The 22,210-nt window shown below is 44.9% G+C and overlaps 7 protein-coding genes across 7 annotated transcripts; 6 read left to right on the forward strand and 1 right to left on the reverse strand.

Moving 5' to 3' along the window:
• The first annotated feature begins 495 nt into the window (after positions 1–495).
• On the forward strand, positions 496–1,915 carry PSV08DRAFT_231709 (60S ribosomal protein uL30). Its single transcript, XM_014223729.2, has 4 exons — positions 496–532; positions 585–697; positions 886–1,230; positions 1,289–1,915. The coding sequence occupies exons 1-4, from the start codon at positions 519–521 to the stop codon at positions 1,570–1,572; spliced, it is 756 nt and encodes a 251-aa protein (XP_014079204.1). The 5' UTR covers positions 496–518; the 3' UTR covers positions 1,573–1,915.
• Positions 1,916–2,526: 611 nt separating this feature from the next.
• Positions 2,527–4,450, forward strand: PSV08DRAFT_382109 (uncharacterized protein; the record flags this gene model as incomplete). The annotated part of the gene is made up of 4 exons (XM_066093400.1): positions 2,527–2,918; positions 3,246–3,311; positions 3,347–3,718; positions 3,836–4,450. 4 exons carry the CDS (start codon positions 2,527–2,529, stop codon positions 4,383–4,385), a joined length of 1,380 nt encoding a protein of 459 aa, XP_065948099.1. The 3' UTR covers positions 4,386–4,450.
• Positions 4,451–4,910: 460 nt separating this feature from the next.
• Positions 4,911–6,618, forward strand: PSV08DRAFT_382113 (uncharacterized protein; the record flags this gene model as incomplete). Its single annotated transcript, XM_014223731.2, has 1 exon — positions 4,911–6,618. One exon carries the CDS (start codon positions 4,911–4,913, stop codon positions 6,270–6,272), a length of 1,362 nt encoding a protein of 453 aa, XP_014079206.2. The 3' UTR covers positions 6,273–6,618.
• A 1,514-nt stretch (positions 6,619–8,132) lies between these two features.
• PSV08DRAFT_412727 (beta-lactamase superfamily domain-containing protein) lies at positions 8,133–10,122 on the forward strand. The gene is made up of 3 exons (XM_014223732.2): positions 8,133–8,591; positions 8,676–9,323; positions 9,433–10,122. The coding sequence occupies exons 1-3, from the start codon at positions 8,266–8,268 to the stop codon at positions 9,845–9,847; spliced, it is 1,389 nt and encodes a 462-aa protein (XP_014079207.2). The 5' UTR covers positions 8,133–8,265; the 3' UTR covers positions 9,848–10,122.
• A 155-nt stretch (positions 10,123–10,277) lies between these two features.
• Positions 10,278–11,768, forward strand: PSV08DRAFT_412728 (Metallo-dependent phosphatase-like protein; the record flags this gene model as incomplete). Its single annotated transcript, XM_014223733.2, has 2 exons — positions 10,278–10,289; positions 10,666–11,768. 2 exons carry the CDS (start codon positions 10,278–10,280, stop codon positions 11,701–11,703), a joined length of 1,050 nt encoding a protein of 349 aa, XP_014079208.2. The 3' UTR covers positions 11,704–11,768.
• On the reverse strand, positions 11,725–12,637 carry PSV08DRAFT_366240 (40S ribosomal protein uS11). The gene is made up of 4 exons (XM_014223734.2): positions 12,534–12,637; positions 12,376–12,480; positions 12,235–12,319; positions 11,725–12,183 (listed from the first exon to the last, which is right to left on the reverse strand). The coding sequence occupies exons 1-4, from the start codon at positions 12,600–12,602 to the stop codon at positions 11,987–11,989; spliced, it is 456 nt and encodes a 151-aa protein (XP_014079209.1). The 5' UTR covers positions 12,603–12,637; the 3' UTR covers positions 11,725–11,986.
• Positions 12,638–13,406: 769 nt separating this feature from the next.
• PSV08DRAFT_252058 (uncharacterized protein) lies at positions 13,407–14,668 on the forward strand (the record flags this gene model as incomplete). Its single annotated transcript, XM_014223735.1, has 3 exons — positions 13,407–13,503; positions 13,560–14,305; positions 14,384–14,668. 3 exons carry the CDS (start codon positions 13,407–13,409, stop codon positions 14,666–14,668), a joined length of 1,128 nt encoding a protein of 375 aa, XP_014079210.1.
• Between the last annotated feature and the right edge of the window lie 7,542 nt (positions 14,669–22,210).

The following is a 22,210-nucleotide window of genomic DNA, read 5'->3' on the forward strand; positions in this document are numbered from 1 at the left end:
ACAAAGGAGGAATGTCTTTGTTGTTGATGGGATGGTGAATATGGGTACTTTGAGACTCTGGATCTACTAGTTTCTTTCAGACTTGAAACGATACGCTGCCCGGAAGGATCAAGCCTATTATGCCGATGTATTTCCTTGATGGTACTACTCTCCTATCATCAAGTCTCGGAGAGCAATCGAGCTGGAAGGGAAGGGAAGGGAAGGGAAGAGAGGAAGACAGTTAGAGATCACAGTAAGTCCCGGGCCTCTCGATATCAATTATTGTATTCCATAGAGTGGATGGATTTTCAGGTTCTTGAGCAATGACATTGCCCATAAATGTCGTTGAGTGACAACGACGACAAAAGCGACATGGAACAGTAGCCATCTGTGTTCGTGACCCTCGCCCACGGCCGCTCGTGCCAAAAGTGGATCCTGGGCAAGCTAGTGTTCGCGCTTGGGTAAGTGGGGCTTAGCGCAGAGGCTAAGAGTCTGGCAAAAATTGAGCTTCCGAACAATTTCTCGAACACCACTTCAACATGTCGCCGAAGTCGTACGTTTGTTCCATCCAAGTCGTCATGTCAACACTAATCAGAGGACTGCAGAACCGTTCCAACGCAGAGTGACATTACGCTTGTGCCTGAGAACCTTCTCAAGAAGAGAAAGTCTCAAGAGAAGGCTCGCGAGGAGCGCGCAATCGCAACCCGGGAGAAGAGAGGTACGATCTATCTCGCATGCCATGACAGACTGCAAGAGGCCGATTACGATGATTATAACAACCACACTATCGGCTAGACTCCGGTCAATGTTGTCGAATTGTTAACCATCTTTCGGGAATGAGAACACGGTCGTCTTGGAGTCTCATGGCGTGCTATCCAGTCGTGAGGCAATGCTGACGCGGGACAGACAAGAACAAGAAGAAGCGCGAGGTCATCTTCACAAGAGCCGAGAAGTATGTCAAAGAATACCGTGATGCCGAGAGAGAGCGCATAAGGCTGTCACGCGAGGCCAAGAAGAGCGAGAGTCTCTACGTGCCCGAAGAGCCAAAGCTTGCCTTTGTCGTGCGCATCAAGGGTATCAACAAGATCGATCCCAAGAAGCGCAAGACATTGCAGCTTCTGCGGCTGCTCCAGATCAACAATGGCGTCTTCATCAAGCTTACCAAGGCTACCATGGAGATGTTGAAGATTGTTGAGCCGTTTGTTGCCTATGGTTACCCGAACCAAAAGTCTGTCCGTGAGCTGATCTACAGTAAGAGCGACGCCCTCTCAGCCTCGAGGAATGATGTCAGTACTGACGTGATTTGCAGAGCGTGGTTATGGCAAGGTTGATAAGCAACGGATTCCTTTGACTGACAACGAGATCATCGAGGAGAATCTTGGCAAATACGGCATGATCTGTATGGAAGATCTGATCCACGAGATCTGCACGGTCGGCCCCAACTTCAAGGCGGCGTCCAACTTCCTGTGGCCGTTCAAGCTCAACAGCCCGACGGGCGGCTTCCGCAAGAGGAAGTTTAAGCACTACATTGAGGGCGGTGACCTGGGCAACCGGGAAGAGAAGATCAACGAGCTGATCAGGCAGATGAACTAGTGCAGTGATTTGTGATTTGTCTTTGTTCAAGGGTTGGCGCGCAAAAAGCTGGTCGGATATACCACGGGATGGAGCATTTACATTGGCGTTTTGGGACACTTTGACGGAAATGGACGGCACGGTCCCCTCTGATGAGTCTAAGTAGTAGTTGAGTAGTGGGGTGCAAGGCAGCACAGCATTTTGAATGCATATGATGAGGCAATCTTGATCTTGTGCCATGCCTTGTTGGACAAGGGACGTGGTGAATGGGGGCTTGAGGATAGAGTTTATGTAAGTAGTAGCATGTGGTCTTGTGCTTTGTGGTGGTGGTGGTGGTGGTGGCTTTTTGTCTGGTCGCCCTGGTTGATGGCAGGACGGAGGTCAGTGCCTGTGCCTGTGCCGCCCACGGCCGAAGAGGTGCAGCAGACGGGCGCGAGGGTTCGAGTGGACATTTTGAAATGCGATGCAGGCGTGTCGAGCAGGGCAAGGCAGCCGCCCGTGAAACACGGGCGCAAGGAGACGTGGTGTTGGCGGGGGGTGGCCACTAGGAGCGGCCAGGTGCCGCTCGTGATGTTTGGGTGCAGCAGCAAGGCAAGGAAGAAGGGCTGGGGGCGCCAGGCCGCGCAGCAAGCAGGCGGGCAGCAGGCGGGCAGCAGGCGCTGGCCGTCTTTCACGTGCCTTGGGGGCGCGGGGCTAGGCCCAAACGGGCCAGGAGGAGAGTGACAGGCTGGCTAGCCAATCGACTAAGGGCTGCCGCATGTTCCATGAGGTTTTTTCCTTGTACTTAGCTGCCCACCCTCACCGCACCCAGCGGCCGGCGTCATATTGAGGGCAATCTCGTCGACAAGGCTCCAAACAAGATGCAAATTGACGCCACGTCAGGCGGCCGCAGTGGCCCACGGGGCCCGCGCGGCCGCCCTGTGCGACCCAGGCGAATCGTGTCGTGCCTGAAGCCACCCATCCCATTGCCGTGCCATGGGCGAGCAGCAAGCAGCGAGCGTCACCAAGCCAAAGGCGATTGAGCGGCCGGCAGCCAATGGCCAGCGGCACAGGGGCTGGCCGTCCGAGGTGCTGGGTGGAGCAGCTGGCCGGCCTCGAACACACTCACATGCATCCCAAGAGCACAGGGTGGGCACTTGCTTATGCAATTCCACCGAGCCCAGAACGGCGTGCCGAGCGCTTGGGCGTGTCCGACTGACGATTGCAATTGCACACGCTGTGCGTGGTGAGGAGGCCGACGCCGAGGCGGTAGCTGTACCTGTAGGGTTGATGACGCCTATCCATGCCCATCTGCATCCCAGCCCGCTTTCGCCGCCGACGTTGTCACCGCCACCGTGGTGTTCGGGCTTGGGGATCGATGTGCAAAGGTCACGCTGATCGCACCTGCTGCCTTTGCGCCTATGTACTTGCGCTGCACTGCATTTCGCGCAGCATCCGAGTAGCGGTAGTAGTAGTATAGTCAGTCATAGGTCATAGGCCATGGGCCCCGCTCGCCGACACCTAAACGTCTGACGCTTCCGTGAGCCACCTGTCGTGGGAGGCAGCAGCTCAACGGCCGCGGCGGCACAATTTTTTTTTCACGCATGGCGAACGGGCCCAAGGTGACGGTGGTGGATATCGCCATCAGGCTGCGATTCGTGGGCTTTGCGTCTTGATGCCCACCACCACCACTACTACTACCACCACCCCCAAAGCAAAGAAGAGAAGCGCCAGGACACACAGGCTCCTGCTGCGTGCCGCAACCACGGCCTTCGGCTCATGTCTGTTGCTCCTGCTCCTGCTCCTGCTGATGCAGCCGCCAATATGGCCCCCCCCCCCCCCCCTACCCTAATTTTGGACGCATATTAAACAATGAGGCACTCGAGCACAGTCGCAATGCCACGCGCTCGTCTGGCGGCGGCTGTTCGCTGCTTGGATTGCTGGCCCTCTCTCCTCAGGCCTCTCCAGGCGCAGCGGCCCAGTCAGCCCGCTACTGCAGGCGTGCCGAAAAGAGGGCGGAAGGCCGGATTGCACGAGGAGAGGCGGGCGATACGTGGCTCGCTGTGGTCGCAGGCGCAGACGGCGGTCCCTGGCGGCGTTCATTGGCTTGGGGGGTCTTGGAGGTGCATTCGCTCGTTCCAATGCGTGCACAACCACTGCAGCGCTCCTGCGTCAGGAGTCATGAGCGGTAGTCACCGCAAGCCGTGGGCGGAGGGGGAGGCATGATGACCCACTAAACCGCAAGAGGCAGAGTTTTCATAGCACATGAGTGGGCACACACACATGTAATGAACCGTTGTTGCAGGCGCACCCTTCGGATGGAGACGGGCGTCCTCCTACGTGCAAGGCCCCTTCGCGGTTGCCAGGCCTCGCTAACTGCCCTCGACACACCACCCACCCATCACCGCTTTCTGCCCTGTCCTGCCCCGTCCCATCTCCCCCCATCTCCCCCTCCCCTCCACCATCCCTCCCTCTCTCCCTCGTCCTCCTCGTCCTCGTCACCCTCCTCGTCCTCGACCACCCCCTCCCATCTCCTCACGTCTCGTCTTCGCAGGCGTTGCTCGTTGCAACACAGTGACCCCAGCCAAGCGGACGTGCGCATCAAATCTCGGCTGTCACGGCACCCCCAAGCCGCTCAGCAACTTGACCCGACGCTTGCTCTGTCTCCAGGCCTAGCCCACCCGCAAACCATCAGTGTACTGCCACTCTTGGCTCGACTCGTCTGTCTGGCCCAGACAAGACAAATCCCGGCTGCAGTCTCTGACATCAAGCGCCTCGCCGCCTGCCTATTCCTCTCCCTCACACGCACACCCAGTGTGCAATCTTCGCCTCTGGTTTTGGCTTGCGCTGCGTAATTGGGCCCGGCTCGGTTTCAATCTCTGCTCCCTCCGCGCCATCCACCACAACATCCCCGACCCCAGCAACGTCGTCCTGCCCTCCCGACCACGCATCGCCGGATCTATTGACTTAGCCCCGGCTTGCTCTTGATCAACTGCCAGTTGCCCGCTGTCTGTCGACGCACACTCGGCCGCTTTCATCTCATCTTGCCCTTTTCCGCTCGACGCCTGCACGCACGCACACACGCACGTACGCACGTACGCGCCGCGCAACAAGCAGTGCCAAACATCCTCAACACACACACAACAACAAACCCTCCTCGCAGGCGACAAATTTTCCTTGAATGAGCACATCTTGCTAGAGGGTCCGTAGGCTACTCTAGAGGCGGCGCCAACGAGAAGACTGTACGTCACAGCCAACAAATCTTTCCAGCACCCCTACGACGCGCCACGCCACGCCTCACTTGTCGCTACTAGAAGCCCTTCACTAACACAGTGCCAGGAGCCTTGCCAGTCTTCTCTCTGCGACGGTCCGACACCATCATGCCTTCCTTCTACCCCCGGCATAACATGCCACGGCTCTCTCCGCCAGAGTTCGTGCCCAGCTATCACTCTGCGTGCGGTGCATCATACCCACCGCAACAGCCTGCTTATGCTGGTCCTACGATCCGCCAACAAGATGATGGTTACGACTTCGCAGACCGCTACAGCCAACTGGCCATCGCCATGCCACCCATGTACCCGCAGGCCGGCACCTACCTAAGCACTGCGCCCCCCAGCCTTCCTCCCGCCAACTCGTTCTACGACCCCATGGGTGCCACTCTTCCCCCGATGCGCATGCAGTCTGGAAACTCAATGGCGGATGCCGCAATTCAGCAACAACAGCAGCGCCTGCACGAGTACAACCAGCGCGTGAGTCAGCAGGCTAAGGAAGAAAAGCCCGTTGGTGGCGTCTCAGCCAAGTTGGACTATGATATGGAGGTCATGACCGATTTCGTATGCGACACAGCCCTGCGCCTCATTACCCCCGGTCGAATGATGCCTTCCACTTTCCGAAAATGGGTGCACCAAGTCCTTTGTGCCACGAGGCTTCCCTCGGCAACCATCCTGCTCAGCATATTCTATCTGTCCAACAGGATGCCGATGCTGGCTCACGAGCCAAAGACGGATACCCATTTGTTCCGCCTGCTTACCATTGCGCTGGTGCTTGGTAGCAAGTTCTTGGATGACAACACCTTCATCAACCGTTCTTGGTCAGAGGTCAGCGGTATCCAGGTTCATGAGCTGAACGAGCTCGAGTTGGAGTGGCTCCTCGCCATCAAGTTCAAGCTTCATCGCGACCCCGCGGAGCAACAGGGCTGGACCTCTTGGTCTGAGCACTGGAAGGAGTACCAAAAGACTGCTGCTGCCCGCGCAGACCGCACCAGCAAGCTGAGTCCCATTGACACCACGATGCACCGACGCTCATTCAACTCCAACAAGCCGCTTCCTCCTCTGCCGATGCAGCAGGCTTACACTCCATCGTATGACTATGCGCCCAAGTCTGCACACTACAACCCTCCGTCCTATTCCCAGTACGATCCATGGAGGTCCGCAAGCGAACATTCCCCTGCATCTGCACCTACCACGGGTCCCACCACTCCCGAGTACTATGGCGCAACGGGCACTTGGGCTCCCGTTGAGGGATATTCGCGTCGCACCATGTTCGGCTTCCCACCCTTGTCTCAGCCCGCCCCTGTACAGGCGTCCCAGCAGTCGTCCAACTATGGCCCACCAGCCTACTCACAGTACACGCCTTCTGCGTGGAACCAGCATGGCCTGAGTTGTGGATGTGCCTACTGTGTCCAAAGACATCCGCCATACTTCATGGCTCCCGGCTATGGCCCCCAGGCTGTCGCCGTCTAAAGCTGGCCTCGATGAGCTGGACATTATCTCGACGCAGTCTTGTTGACTTTCCATGGATACACATTCGTCGTCCTATTTTCAGCGCTTCCTTTGTTCAAAAAGTTTTCTGCTCATTTACACAAAGTACCCCGGCTTACCGAAGCCACCACCCGGATCATCCAGTCTCGGCCACTGGATACATTTGGTCGCTTCGATTCCTTCAAGCCTAGACTACCGGACCCTCCGACGGCGTAACTGCCTTATTCCCTAAGCTATATTTGCACGCATATTGGCGCCACTCCGGATCTTACGAAAACGCATCAGGCTTGCAATTATTTTGCACCATAGATTTCACAGTTGTCGTCTGCTTTTTTTTCCCCCTCCTTTTCCTTCCGCTCTTTCTTATCATGGGTATTACGTTTTAGACTTTGGTTTGTCCATGGTCTGATAGGAGCATGTCAGCGAAATTGTGGGTTCTCGGCGTTAATGTTTTATCACCTGGTGTGCTACCTTGCACTTTTACGATTGTTCATTTCCTCAGCGCTTCCTCCAAGAATATGCACGGGAGGGCTTCTTTAGCCATTGGTTCATGGTTGTTTCTTCTTTGGGGAAGGCTGGCGCTTCCAGGGCGTCAAGTCACTCCTCGCACTCCATACGTTGGCGGCTACCAACGGATCTGCCATTACTGGAGGGCTGCTTATCACGTTCATGAATGTTCTTTTTTCTTCCTTCTTCAACTGTCGCCTTCCGCTGTAGTCGGGTTGTAATTAATGGCACAAGAATGGCGATAAGGAATTCGCTTTATTCTCTTCGGGGTGGTGGGAACAAAATACCTCTCGCTTTTTTACGGGCTTTTCCGAGCCTGTGCATTATTTTGGACAAACGGAGGAAGTATTATTTTGGGCTTTTTCTTGCTTTTTTTTCCTTTCTTTCTTTAGTGTACTACTGTTATACATTGAAAGATCCTGATACCCCGGGACACAACAGAATGCGAAAAAAAAAAAATCCTAGAAAAGCGACGAAGTCGCAAAAGGAAAACATGACTTTTCTCGGGCTCCAACTGTGGATAGTGATGGAGTGTTTTCTCTTTGCTTGTGTATGATTAGGTGGTTTGGGAGTATGAGGACATGAGTTGGGCTTTAAACATATCTTTGTTGGCTGGCAGAGCAGGGTGTTAGAAGACACCGACTTTGTCTCGTAACTAGAAGACTAGTCAAGTGTATGCAATTTAACCTGAGTTGTTTTCATCTCGGCATACCATGTGCGAAGTGTGGATTCCATAGCTGTACATAGATTCTCCGTAAGTGTATGAGAGCGGAGCGTGAGAAGTAGTAGTCGGCATTGATGCGACAAGGTTCTATGCTGGCGCGACAGCCGCTTTGCTCACATGCAAGACATACACACCTTGAATTAATGGTGCATGCGTCCAAACCTTATGGCTGACCTCAGCACTACCCAAAGAGGACAGAATCCGGTACGATACGTATGTATTAGAGGTCCATGTCTCTCTTCATGCTGACGGGTTTGCATGGACGGACGAACTACTCCCCGAAACCGCCGCGGACAGGCAGCAGTGCGCTATGCACGAGGCTGACCAACACACAAACCCTACCCATTCCGTCCCTCGATTCGAGCTGAAAACAGTGAACAAAGGATCGCGCAACCCTATGCCAATCTGTCCGAACACGGATTCCCTGTTGATGGCGAGAGCAACCGGCGAGTGGATTGGGTGGGCCTATAGCAATGTGCTGCGCAACGCTAGCCATATACATGGCTCGGTTATCTCACTACGTCAACCATGCTAACTCCGTTATGCCGCGTTTCTTGCAGTCTTACCGCCAACTCTGGAGAGCCAGAAGACCGTGGAGTGTGATCTTCTTCGTCCACCTGTAAAAAGAACACGCGTGTCTGAGTCTTTGCGTGCGTGTGCATGTGCATAGCCAGTCACAGCCGCAGCAGTTGGTGAGACCGAGCCTAACGCTGTATAAGTATACACACACGTATATACTATGCAATGCCTTCCCTGGTTTCGCTTTTTTCTCGTCGCTTGAGACTACAGCTAAACGAAGCGCGACTTACACAGTACCAACGCAAAGCTCGGCGCTACCAGTGTTTCTTGCAAGCACCGCAGTTTAGTACGACAATCAAGATGAGTTCGATCGGAGGCGCAACTATCGGTGCTGGGCTGTATGCTGCAGTGAGCAATCCAGCGCAGATTGCTGCCACACCCGAGGACGCAGCGGACAAGAGACATCACTTGAAGAACGGCAAGGGATTTACCAATCCGTGGGACAGCTATGTCCATGCCACTCCGTGGCAATTGCTGACGGGCCTGGGTTGGTAAGGGCTCCTGTTTCCTCGTTATTCATGTTTCTTTGCAAACAAACGTCTATGCAGAAATCATAGTCTGACGTACCCATCTAGGCGCAAAATCACTGGTCAAGGAAACGTCCCAGACACCACGCCACCTACCGTCCCCGTTCACACTGCGTCTTTCCTCCCTACTCGCGAAACACCCAAATTACGCGCAACCTGGCTCGGTCATGCATGCTATTACGTCGAGTTTCCCAGTGGGTTCCGTGTACTTTTTGATCCAGTCTTCGAAGACTGCTGCGCGCCCGTCAACATCAAGAGTCTAAAGCGGTTCACGCCTCCTCCTTGCGAAATAGAAGATATACCCGTTGTAGACGCCGTCGTTATCAGTCACAATCACTATGATCACCTTAGTTACCCGACCATCCAACGGCTGCACAAAAAGTTTCCTGAGGCACATTATTTTGCGCCCTTGGGCAACAAGGAGTGGTTTCTTAAGAGCGGCGTGACCAAAGTGACCGAGTTGGACTGGTGGGAGACTAGAGACGTGCAATTGCAAGAAAAGAATGACGCCGTATCTGTTGTTCCGAGTGGCAATACAGATGCGGACAAGAACGTGAGCGGTAGTAGCGTCATCACCGCGACTATTGGGGCACTGCCTTGTCAGCATGTCAGTGCCAGAGGTCCCTTTGACAAATGCAAGACCCTCTGGGCAAGCTGGAGCGTCGAGTCTGGTGGTTCAAAAGTATATTTTGCCGGGTATGTTCTACGAACGATATTCTCCCCCACCTTTTGTGCCTTTTCCTCTCTCTCTCTCTCCCCATTCAAACAAACTAATTTACTGACGGGCAAACCTTTTCTCTTCCAGTGATACTGGCTACCGAACCGTTCCCAAAGGCATCCCCGCAACAGAAGACGACTACTCGGCCGCATACTCACATCTCCCTACGTGTCCGGCCTTTGCGCAAATCGGTAAACACAGAGGCCCCTTTGATCTTGGCCTCATTCCCATTGGCGCATACGAACCTCGCTGGGCCTTCAGTAATGTCCATGCAAATCCCAAAGACGCAGTCAACATCTTCATTGACACTCGCTGTGTAAGGGCGCTCGGCATGCACTGGGGAACTTGGGTGTTGACAGAGGAAGAGGTTATGGCGCCGCCAAAAGAGCTCAAGGAAGCATGTGAATGGAAGGGTATTGAGCATGGTAGAAACGGCTTTGGCATTTGCGATATTGGAGAGTCGTGCGAGTTTGAAAGTGGAGCAAGTCCGGAAAAGAAATAAAGGTTTGACTGGGTGTGCGGTTTGCGGAAACGGTTATTTTTCAACTTTCTTTCTGATACCCGGGATTCGGTTGCTGTGTTTTGTTCGGGCTGTTGAGCAAATGGGGACGTATACATGAACCAGCTCTATTGCATTCTGGATCCTCACAATTGTTGTTTTGTACAGCTGATGCGTACATAGTTGTACTAAACTCCGGCCATGTGATTCCTATTGCTCCAAAACATGTACAATCATGTGGGCTTGCAGACAAACCTATGATATCCCACCAATTTCCTGGAAATCTTAGTATATCTCCTACATCTCTTCACCAAAGCTAGAGTTTAAATAATAACCACAGATTTTCCAGTCACGCGTTATCATGGGGTTGAATACTGTATGTTTATGCAACGTCACGAGGAGGAGGTGTAGTTGAGCAACACGAAGAGGTGAGATGGAGATTGAAGCAAGTAGATAAACGTTAGGATTCTCTTTGGTGTATAGCGTGTTGACGATCAGCATCTATCATTGTTTCATATATAAATATTTGTGAGGCATCTAATGTTAGGCCAAGTAAGTAATTTGATTGGAGTTCGCTGAAGAGATTGGTAAATTTTATGCCATGATACAGGAGAAATAGTATGATTGTTGAATATTTCTATAAATAGACAAAGTCCTGGATATTCTAGCGAAACATACTAGACTAGAGAATACATGCGTACTTTAGTCACTTTGCTATGCACTACTGTATGTTACAACAACACGGCACGCTCTCCAAGACGCCGCCCGCCACAAAAGCGATAGCACGTACTACCCTCCGCCCCTCGGCAATGCTTCTCGAGCATCTGAACCCCTGGTACCGCCCACCCTCTGAATTCGACCCAGCATCCTTAGCCGCCCTCTCGTTCCAAGCGCCTGTCAAGCTCCTGCTCCACCACACCTACCAGTTCCTCAGCTACCTGCACTCAACGCCCAAGCCTCTCCAGGAACTACCCATACGCGTTGTTTGCATATCGGATACGCACAGTCAAATCCCAGACAATGTCCCCGATGGCGACGTGCTCATCCACGCTGGCGACATGACCAACGACGGGAGCGTGGCCGAGATACAAAAGCAGATTGATTGGTTGAGTGCGCTGCCGCACAAGGAAATCGTAGTGATAAGCGGGAACCACGACACGTTTCTCGATCCGAGGGTGCGGGCTTCGCTGCCGGAAGAGCAGCGACGAGACGCGTTGGACTGGAAGAGAGTGCACTACTTGCAGCACCGACGCGTTAGTCTCACAATCAGGGCCCAGCCTGTGCATGGTGACGATGCTGCCATGAGTGTCAACACGCCGTTGCTGGCTGCGGATCGATGCCAGAGACGCATACGTATATATGGCGCGCCGCAAATACCCGCCTGTGGCCCTATGAATATTCACGCGTTCCAGTACGAGCGGGGTCAAGATGCTTGGTCGGAGACTGTGCCTGAGGACATAGATATTCTGGTTACGCATACACCACCGAAATTCTACCGCGACCTTTCGTTGCCAGTAGGCCTGGGCTGCGAGCACCTGCTGGCCGAGGTTCAACGTGTGAAGCCTGCTCTACACGTCTTTGGTCACGTACACTGGGGAGCTGGACAGACAGTCGTCTGGTGGGACAAAGCACATGACGCCTACGTGCAAGGGCTATCGATCCAGTCCAAATGGACTCGTGGGCTGCTGAACCCAACACTGTGGTGGAATGTCGTAAGGGTTATTTACCGCGGCATAAGGGAACTACTATGGGATCGGGTATGGGGAGGCCAAAGCCCCAATACTATCATGGTCAACGCAGCCCAGATGCATGGAAACACAGGGCGTCTGGCCAACTCCATCCAAGTCGTCGACATCTAATGTTGCCTATCACGGTATACCAGTACAAGTCGTAATCGTAATGTATAGATGAACACCTTTTTTGATCAACACAGCAATAGCACTTCATTGTCGGGAAGCCTTTTCAAACTAAAAAGGATTCTGTTGATTTAGCTCGACTATCTCTCACACGAGAAGCCAAGTTCAACATGGAGACCAGGCAGATTCGCCGTTCCCCGCGACTTTATTGTGGTCATGAAACCATAAATCGTGCAAACCATGCCATGCCATATTCCACCACTGAGAGCCATTTTTGCGCATACGCTCAGAGACGACGACCACGACGACCACCCTTTCTCCTGGTCGAGTCGGATGGGGTAGGTGTAACGTCCTCGATACGTCCGATGCGCATGCCAGCACGGGCAAGAGCGCGGAGAGCGGACTGGGCACCGGGGCCGGGGGTCTTGGTGCCGTTACCACCAGTAGCTCGGATCTTGACGTGGAGAGCGGTGATTCCGAGTTCTGCAAGTTGTTAGTCTGTGCAAAAGAAACCCCTCAACATGCCTGGCTTACCCTTGCAGCGAGCAGCGACATCCTGAGCTGCCAACATGGCGGCGTAGGGAGAGCTCTCGTCACGGTCGGCCTTGACCTTCATGCCCTGTTGTACCTGATCAGCGACCATCGCATAACGTGAGTGCGTGTGGGCGCACTTACACCGGTGACACGGGAGATGGTTTCGCGGCCAGACAGATCGGTGATGTGGACGAAGGTGTCGTTGAACGAGGCGAAGATACGGGCAACGCCGAAGACAAGCTCACCCTACAAGATGGTCAATTCATGCTGCTGTTTCCAATTGATTCGCGCTGACAAACCTCGCGGACCTGGGGTCCGAGCTGGATGTTCTCCTGAGGAGCGCGGGCAACCTTCTGCTTGGGAGGCATTTTGGCGGTAATTAAGATCTGGGCGTGACTGGCGGGTTCGTGATGCTGTCGGCAACTGCAAAGACGAACTTTCTGGTGGGTGGAAATCGCTTGTGTGCGGAGGAACGTAACGCCGCTGCTAGCGCGCCAAGACCGCAACCTAACTTTTCTCTATCCGCCGTGCGACGCCTGCAGTTCTTGCCTTTACTTTTCGCCATGGGCTGATCACCAACACCGCACCCACGCATAGGAGCGTGCGACACCACTGCAACCATGCAAGACGGCAAGAGTGTTGGCCTCATTGGCATGGGCGACATGGGCAAGATGTATGCTCGACGCCTGAGCAGCGCTGGATGGAAGTGAGTAGTGCATTCGCGCGTGCCATAGTCCAAGCTCGACTGGTTCTGCAATTGGTAAGTCATGACCTCTTTTACTCCCCTCTCCCCCTGTCATGATGACCGTGAGTGCATTTGGCTCGAGTACGGCGTCGTGTCCGCGCTGTTGCCGTCTTGGCTTTCAGCATCTGGCCACGGCGTCGTCCATGATGTGAATTCTCGCTACCTAACTTTATACAACTCTGAACTACACCAACTCCAATCCGCTTAGTTCATACTTGTCGCGCCAACTTTGCTAACCAGTTGCTCACAGACTGCTGCCTCGATCAGCTTTGCTAATACGATGCCTCTCAAGGGTCCACGCTTGCGACCTCCCGGACAAGTTTGATTCATTAGTAGAAGAGTTCAAGGACTTTGTAGGATAGCACTTTTTTATATAAACTCGATGAATGAAACCATGCTGAGATTGTGCCAGACCAGAGTGGAAATCATGCAAAACGGCCATCTCGTGTCTCGATGCAGCGACTTCATCATTTACAGCGTTGAGGCCAAGAATATCGATGCGGTCGTGAAGGCCTTCGGTCCTTGTATGCCGATGCTCCTGCTACTGACAACGTCCAAAACTGACCCGTCTTGCGCATAGCTACCAAGGTTGGCGCCATAGTAGGCGGGCAAACGTCATGCAAGACCCCAGAAATGGATGCTTTTAATAAGCACCTTCCCAAGGATGTCAGCATCGTCTCCGTGCACTCCCTCCATGGGCCCGGTATAGATCCGAAAGGCCAACCGTTGGTGTTGATCAAGTACCGCGCCTCGGACGATGAATTTGCTTTTGTGGAGAATATCATGTCCTGCCTTGGCTCCAAGCATGTCTACCTCAGTGCTGAGCAACACGATCGCATCACAGCGGACACGCAAGCAGTAACACACGCCGCCTTTTTGAGTATGGGTGGCGCATGGTATGCCAACAACCAGTACCCGTGGGACAGCTCCCGTTACGTTGGCGGTATCGAAAATGTCAAGATGAACATCACTCTCCGCATCTATTCCAACAAGTGGCACGTCTATGCTGGACTGGCAATTCTTAATCCGGATGCGAAGAGGCAGATCAAACAGTATGCTGAATCAGTCACTGAGCTGTTCAAGCTTATGCTCGCTGGGCAGCGGGATGAACTACGCGAACGTGTCCATGCTGCGCGTAAAGCTGTATTTGGCGACAATGCAAGCGGCAAGAAGCTATTGCTCCGGGACGACCTGCTTGATCAGTTCGCCCTGGGCACAATTCCAGAGAAGAAGCTAAAAAACAATCACCTAAGCTTGCTCGCCATGGTAGACTGTTGGTGGAAGCTGGGCATAGTACCCTATGACCACATGATTTGCTCCACGCCGGTAAGAAACAGCTTTTTTTTGTGAAACTTGACAAAACATGCTTGGAATTTCCTTGGTTTATTGACGACTGCTTTCTAGCCCTCGCGCATGTGGCTCGGCATCACCGAGTATCTCTTCTGCAACTCTGCTCTACTCGAAGAAGCCATTGAGACGGCCATTGACGACAACACATTCCGCGCCGATGACCTTGAATTTACTTTCGCAGCCAGAGATTGGAGCTCGCGTATTACCCTAGGCAACTTTGATGGCTACAGGGATAAGTTTGAGCAGATTCAAAAGTACTTTGAGCCCAGGTTTCCTGAGGCAACTAAGCTGGGCAATGAGATGATCAAGGTTATCCTGCAGAAGACGCAAGATAGTTGAGCATGGTGGGGGATGCCTATGTTAGGTGTTCTGCAGCTGATTTTGATGGATAATATTGTCTTCGGAATGATTCATACTATGTATGTCTTTTGACACTGTAGCCCTTTTGCTTTCATCCTTGTGCTCTGGCTTTATTTTCTATTCTTCAATTTGTTGAACCCTTTTCATTCCTTACATTTCGTTGATGTAGGAACTTAGACAATGTAGTTACTATTTTAGCTACATATTACAATTGCTCTATAGATGGGTTTTTATACCTCGCTCAGCCCAATAAACCGAGCTCCCCAAAGCACTTCTTAGACCCAAGCACTCTGCCACGTCGCTCACGATAACAAGTTAGCTAGTAGAGATAGAAGTACATATATAGGAAATAATATACAACTAAAGTATATCTTCTCTTAGTCCTAGCATGAAGCTATAGCTACACTGCTTCTAGGGACTCTTTCTTGCGATCTCCTACGCCTTGTTGAAAGTTAGCTTTTCTACTACATGGCTGAATTCTTCACTCCAGAGAGGCCCCTTCCGATAGCAAAATTGACCTTTCTCCATGCACTCAGCATACCCCGCAAACCACCCCATTACAAACCTTTTCGCTTCTGGCCCACCTCCAAACGCCTCGTAAAGAAGCTCTATCCCCAGTATTTCACTCACTTCCCCACTACCAACCTTTTCTAGGCTATCATATACGTCTTCAAACTGAACTCCCATATTCTTTTCTGCCAATGGAACAATCTCATTTCAAGTTCAATCATCGTCCGCAATAAAGTACCGTTTCTGCCATATCTCTCGCAGTTTAGCCAAAAGCAGCAACACGTACTTGTCAGTTAAGGATGTATATGTAAACGACACTTGGAAAATTCCAGAGCCTGGAATTGCAGCATATTCAGCGGTTAGGGAGACCTTAAGTAACAAAACTATTACGTATATAGGGAGTAGAAGGTAATAGTCCATAAAATCGCCTAAGTAGATTACTGCAAATTCTAGAGACGTTTTGCTGAGCGCTTCGGTGATTCTTTTGTATCCTACCACGTGCGCAGCGAGGAAAGGGTTTTTAGAGTGTCTAATCAACGAAGTAACTAGCTATAATGCTTATAGAAACTAGAAGGAAAGACTTTAAGCTTACTCGTCGGTGAAGGGCAACCCGCTGAATAAGCTGGGTATGAATCTCTTCATAGTACTCGAGCGTTCAGCAGCTTCAATAAGATTCAACTCTCCCACGGAACCCCAAGGGCCATTAGAGATTAATATCACAGCTAAAACTTTATTTTCTTCAAGCAAAGTCTTGAATAAGTCGGCATCGGAGTAGTTGTTAGTATTAAGAACGAGAATAGAATTTTCCTCTTCAAATTTTGGGTTTGCCTATATACTCGAACCTAGATGAGTATAGGAGCTTGAAGCCCAATTAACCCTAGTTACTCTAGGATCTTGAGCGTCTTATGTCTCCTAAAACTAGTAAGGATTAGTACACGCTGTGTCCTATTAGCACGTTCCTTAGTCTTAGGATTAGATACACGTTTAAGCCACTATAGCTAATATCAGAGTCTGTATATTGTAGCTATGTTACAACTGCTAAGTATCGGACCCGTCCTAGAGCCGAACCGGAGGAAATATCCGCCGCCCCCTCCAGTAGTCGTTTGTTCTTGTGGTCGGATCTAACCTAGATCCCACCAAGACAGGTATATAGAGATACCTCTTGCAGCTAGCTCTGCAAACTTTTCATATCCTTTCGTACAATGCCTTTAGGGGTCTATTTGAACTAAGGCCTATTTATTGTCCCACGCACTCCCATAACAGTAACTACTGCCAATACTAATCCGACTAGTCTTGCCTAGGCTGTTACAAGTAGCACCCGGATTCTATGGACAGCCCGACATCCCATTGAGGACTTATCCAAAGGGCCTTCAGCTCGTCATAGCAGTGAGGCTTAAGAACAGTTGGCTGTACCATCATCAAATGGATAACAGCCTGTAAAGGCATTAACAATTGTAAACCTAGATTTAGAATAAAATACATACCATTATTGTTAACCTTGCAAGGATTGCTCTAGATTAATGCTATTAGTATCAGAATATGTAGAAGAAAGCTTGATCTTACAGAACGGCAGGGGTGTGCTAGTAACCCTACGCCAGCATCATTGACGCACAATCCGTATGGATTATGGGCACGCGCGTACGCATCATTCCTAAAAGTCGGATCATCCAAGTTTTTACAGTTCTAGACTCGACCAATTAGTATTCATTACTTCGGAAGGCAAGATAATCTTATATACCCAATTGCCTTGTGCAACTGTTAAAGACAGCAGAGAGGTAATTGTAACAACAATACGAACATGCATATTGAATATAAGGTAGCAAACTGATAATTGTCGACTTTACAAGGGAATAGAGAGGAGCTCTTTAAATATAACTTGTGAGATTAGGGATATTAATTTCGGTCTTATTAACACTATATAATCGTAAAGTCTAATAGCCGATCGCTATATAACATTAATCACACTATACCTATTACACTAAGTTTAATACGATATAGGGCCGTCTGTCAGATTGTTACGATCCATTATTAGCAACAGAGAAAACTGCTTACTAGTAATCAGTTTCGAGGATCCGAAGGATGCACCGCGCCGCAATCCTGCGCAACCGTGCCTTATCTCACTAGTTAGACACTCTGGCGATGGGCGACGCGCTAATAAGTAGCGCGGCGCTAAAAACTCCTAGGAACTCCTAAGCTAATTAAAGGGGGAGAAAGGCTTCTACCGCTAGAGGGTCTAAGGAAGTTTAGTTCTAGGTTTAGTAGTACTTAGACGAGGTTTATTAGTAACTAACTATAGCACCTTTAACCTAGTACTTATTACCTATAATAATATTTTCTATTACTAAAAACTATTGTATTTAAATCTATAAGCTCTTACGTATCTTTTTTATTTAGTATTAATATATCTAGCTATTATAAACGTGTCCTTGCAGCCTCTAGCGTTAACCTATTAAGTCTACTATCTAACTCTCCTACTAACTTAGATATATTAAGTGCTAGCTCTACCTCTTTATATAATTAGACTTTAGATACGCTTACCTAATCCTATAATAATATAAATAATAATAGTATTAAACTAGATAGTAATAGTATTAATCTTAAAAGTAGTAATAAGTTAATATACTAATTATTATTATATAAAAATAAATTAAATAGAGTTATATAAATATTATAAGAGGTAAATTAGACCTTTAAGTAAATAAATAAGATATAGGTTAGCTATAATAGCCTATAGAACGCTATTATTAAATACTATTAGTACTATATATAGTCTTAGTAGTATTTTATAATAAAGAAAGTCTATAAGGAGCTCTAGAAATATAGAATTTATAAGAAGAATACTTTTAATAAGCTCTATATAATTAAGCTAAATAGACTTATAAAAGTAGTACTATTTTCTATATTTAATTAATATATAACTTTAGATAGTATTAATATAAATAATATAGTAACTATAATACGTAATAAAGCTCCTCTCTAAAATAAATTACTTTATTAATTACTATATAATTAATATAATTATTAAGTAAGCTATAAGTTAAATAATAATATTAATAAATAATTATTTATAATAATAAGTATAATCTATTTCTTATATACTTAGAAAAGCTCTAATATTCTACCTTTATATTTAGATATATACCTTATAGAGTTAAGTATACTTAAGTAGATAATTAAAATATTATATAGGTTTAAGCTATATTATAGCTATTACTAAGTAAATAGTTTAATAAAGTAAGTAGAGGAATAAGTAGAGGTATATATATCTACTAAAGTATAATAAATTTCTTTACTAATTAATAGGTAGATAAAAAACTCTTAAAAACTTTTAAAAACTTCTAGGCTAATTATAAGTTTAAATTTTTAAACTAAAAGCTTATACGCGCTTAGAGTAGAATATTTAAAAATACTATATATTTATAATTATATACTAATTTCTTATAAGCTAATCTACTATAACTTATATATTATTAATAATATATAGTTATATATAATAATATTAACTTTATAGATAAAAAACGTAACAAAGATACTTATTATTAGGCTCTTTTCTAGTTCTTTACTAATATAATATATATTTATTATTAAAATCTCTCTATTAGTAGCCTTATATAAGATATATATAATTCCTTAATACTATTATAAGTCTATAATATTATAACTAGTCTAGGTATTACTAGCGCTAATAATATAAGGCTATATATATCTTATAGTCTTATTACTAATACTATTAAACGTCTCTATTCTAAGGCTATTAGCTACTTATTTAGTAGAGATACTACTACCTTATATTTAATCTTCTTTAGTTTTAATCTACTATTTACTTAAGAAATAAAGTTCTAGTAATTTATAAGTATTATAGTAGATAAAAGAATAATTAATAGTACTTTTATAGTATATAATAATATATACTTTTAGTAGCTAAGGCTTTATACTACTAAAACTCTTAATAAGCTAAATAACTTTACTACGCGCCTATATATTATATATAGAGATTAACTTACTACTTAGTAGATCTAAGCTATATAGAGAGAGTAGGCTTATACTATTTATATATATATCTACTAAGAGTAGCTATATAGTATTTCTTCTTAGTTTTATATATAAATAAACCTTTTATATATAATTATTTAAATATATTAAGAACTATCTAATTTAGCTCTATTATAAACTTACTATATAAAAGAAAAAATAATATAATAAGAATAATCTTAAAGAGGTTAAGAAAGTATTAAATATTATCTTATAGAGCCTATTATTACTTAAAGATTTACTACTTATATCACTACTCTATTTTATATAGCTTTATAGCGTTAAAATTTAGTTTAAAAGTATAGTTATACTAGTTAGTTTAATAATATTAATAAATCTATTTAAAACCTAAATACTAGTCTATTTTTAAATATTATTAAAGAGGTTTAGCTTATAGTATTTATACTTAAAGCTTAGTAGTCTATAACTAATAATATAGATTATTAAACTATATATTACTTTCTTTAGAAGGTAGAGATATTTCTTACTATTTATATAGCTATTAAGCGTAGCGATATTAGTATACTTAGGTAAATAGTAGATCTACTTATTATTATATATATTTTTTAGAGCTATATAATATAACTATAAGTATAAGATATTATATTACTAATAGTAATTATTACTAGCTAATAGTAATAATTTCTAGTATATAATTCTTTTATCTAGCTTTATTAATTAAGCTAATAGAGATATAACTTTTAAGCTTATTAACTTAGCGCTTAAGCACTTAAACTACTTATATAAAAATAATCTTTATAACTTTAAGAACTCTATTTATAATATTAGAATTATATTTTAGTAGCTAGCTTTATATAATACTTAGATCTATAGCGTTTATAATAAGCTAAAGTAATAGTTTAAAGAGACTATATCTAGAAAGTATTTAACTACTACTACTATATATAATATATTCTTTCTTACTTAAAAATTATTCTTAGAAAGTAAAGCTAACTTTACTTCTTATACTTTTATAGTATATAAGTTTAATTTAACTAATATATTCTAAGCTAGTATTAATATATTAGAGAATTAAGTATCTTAGTTTAATAGAGACTATATTAAGAATACGTTAGTTAGCTCTATAGTACTATAGTATATAATAGATAATAATAACTTCTTTATAAATATTAGTATATTTACTAACCTTATATAAATAAGCTATAATTAAAAAGAAGATCTTACTATTAATCTTACTAATATACTAGAGCTTAATCTAATAATAAATAAATAAATATTAAAGCTTTTACTTATAGCTAGAAAACTCTTAGAAACTTCTAAGTCTTTACTAAGCTCTTATAGTTAAGTAGTTAGTAAATTACTAAGTTAATACTATATACTAGAAAACTCTTAAAAACTAAAAACTCTTAAGCTAATTACTAGCCTATTATAGCTAGATAACTACTAAATTACTAAGTTACTAGTATATTAATAAGCTAATACTACGTGCTAGAAAACTCCTAGAACCTTCTAAGCTAATTACTAGCTTATTATAGCTAGGTAGCTAGTAAATTACTAAGCTAATACTATATACTAGAAAACTTCTAGAAACTTCTAAACTAATTACTAGCCTATTATAGCTAAGAAACTACTAAATTACTAAGTTACTAGTATATTAATAGACTAATATTATATACTAGAAAACTTTTAGAAACTCTTAAGCTAATTACTAGTCTCTTATACTTCTACTAGTAAGTTACTATATTAATATAATATATATATTAGACTTCTTTAAACTCTTAATTATTATTTAGTACTCTTTATTATAACTTTATTCTTATTAAAATATATAATTATAGCTTATATTTAAAGTTAGTATAAAGTAAGTAAGTATATATTAAGTTCTTTATTAGCCTAATAAGTATAGTAACTAATAATAAGCCCTCTAAGTAATCTTTATTACTAGTAAGACTTAAACTTACTAGACTAGAAGTTATCTATTAAGTATATATAATACTCTAATTAATAAATACTAAAATAATATAGTATTATTAAAAGACTCTTAAGAGCTAGCTAATATAAAAAAGATCTACTACTTTTATATATAAATAGTTTTAAGGCTATTTTTATACTACTATATAAAAATTATATTAGCCTTTTATTAGTAGAGTAAATTAATACTAATAAAATACTTAGTAGAAGCGCCTTAGTTTAGATTAACTTATTAGTTAATTTATTAAACTACTTTAAAGACTTAAGATACGCGCGGATATTAATTAAGTTTCTTAGTAAAAAATAGCTACTATACTACCTACTAATAAGCCTATTAGTAAGAAAGTTTAGTAGTAGTTACTAGATTAAACTAGAGTAGAGGGGATTAAGCTTTATATACTTCTTATATAGAGTAAGAAAATCTAGCTTTTATATTAGTAACTAGTAAGTTATAAGATTAAAAGCTATAATAACATTAACTAATAAGTTATAAAATTAATAACTATAATAGTATTAACTAGTAAGTTATAAAGATAATAGTTATAATAGTATTAACTAATAAGTACTAAAATAGTAATACTTACTTACTATACTCTATACATCTCTATACTACTATTAAACTAGAAGTTACTAGAAGTTACTAGAAGTTTTAGTATAGAGAAGTAATAGTTATAATAGTATTAACTAGTATAATTAAGTATAGACTAGTAAATAGGTATACTCTACTATAGTATTAAGTAGAGGTTAGATTATAGTTATATAGGCTATAAGTATAAGTTAAAGTTAGATTATATAAGCTATAAGTATAGGTTAGAGTTAGATTATATAAGCTATAGGTATAGATTAGAGTTAAGTTATATAAGCTATAAGTATAGGTTAGAGTTAGATTATATAGGCTGTGGGTATAAGTTAAGATTAGATTATATAGGCTATAGATATAGGTTAGAGTTAGGTTATATAGGCCTAGGTTTAGATTAGGTTAGAGTTTATTATATTTATTAATTATAGTTATATACTAAGCGAAGCTACTTCTAAGCTATTTATACT

This window comes from Bipolaris maydis (genome assembly GCF_028858645.1).
Source record: "Bipolaris maydis strain C4 unplaced genomic scaffold PSV08scaffold_16, whole genome shotgun sequence".
Classification (NCBI taxonomy): domain Eukaryota; kingdom Fungi; phylum Ascomycota; class Dothideomycetes; order Pleosporales; family Pleosporaceae; genus Bipolaris; species Bipolaris maydis.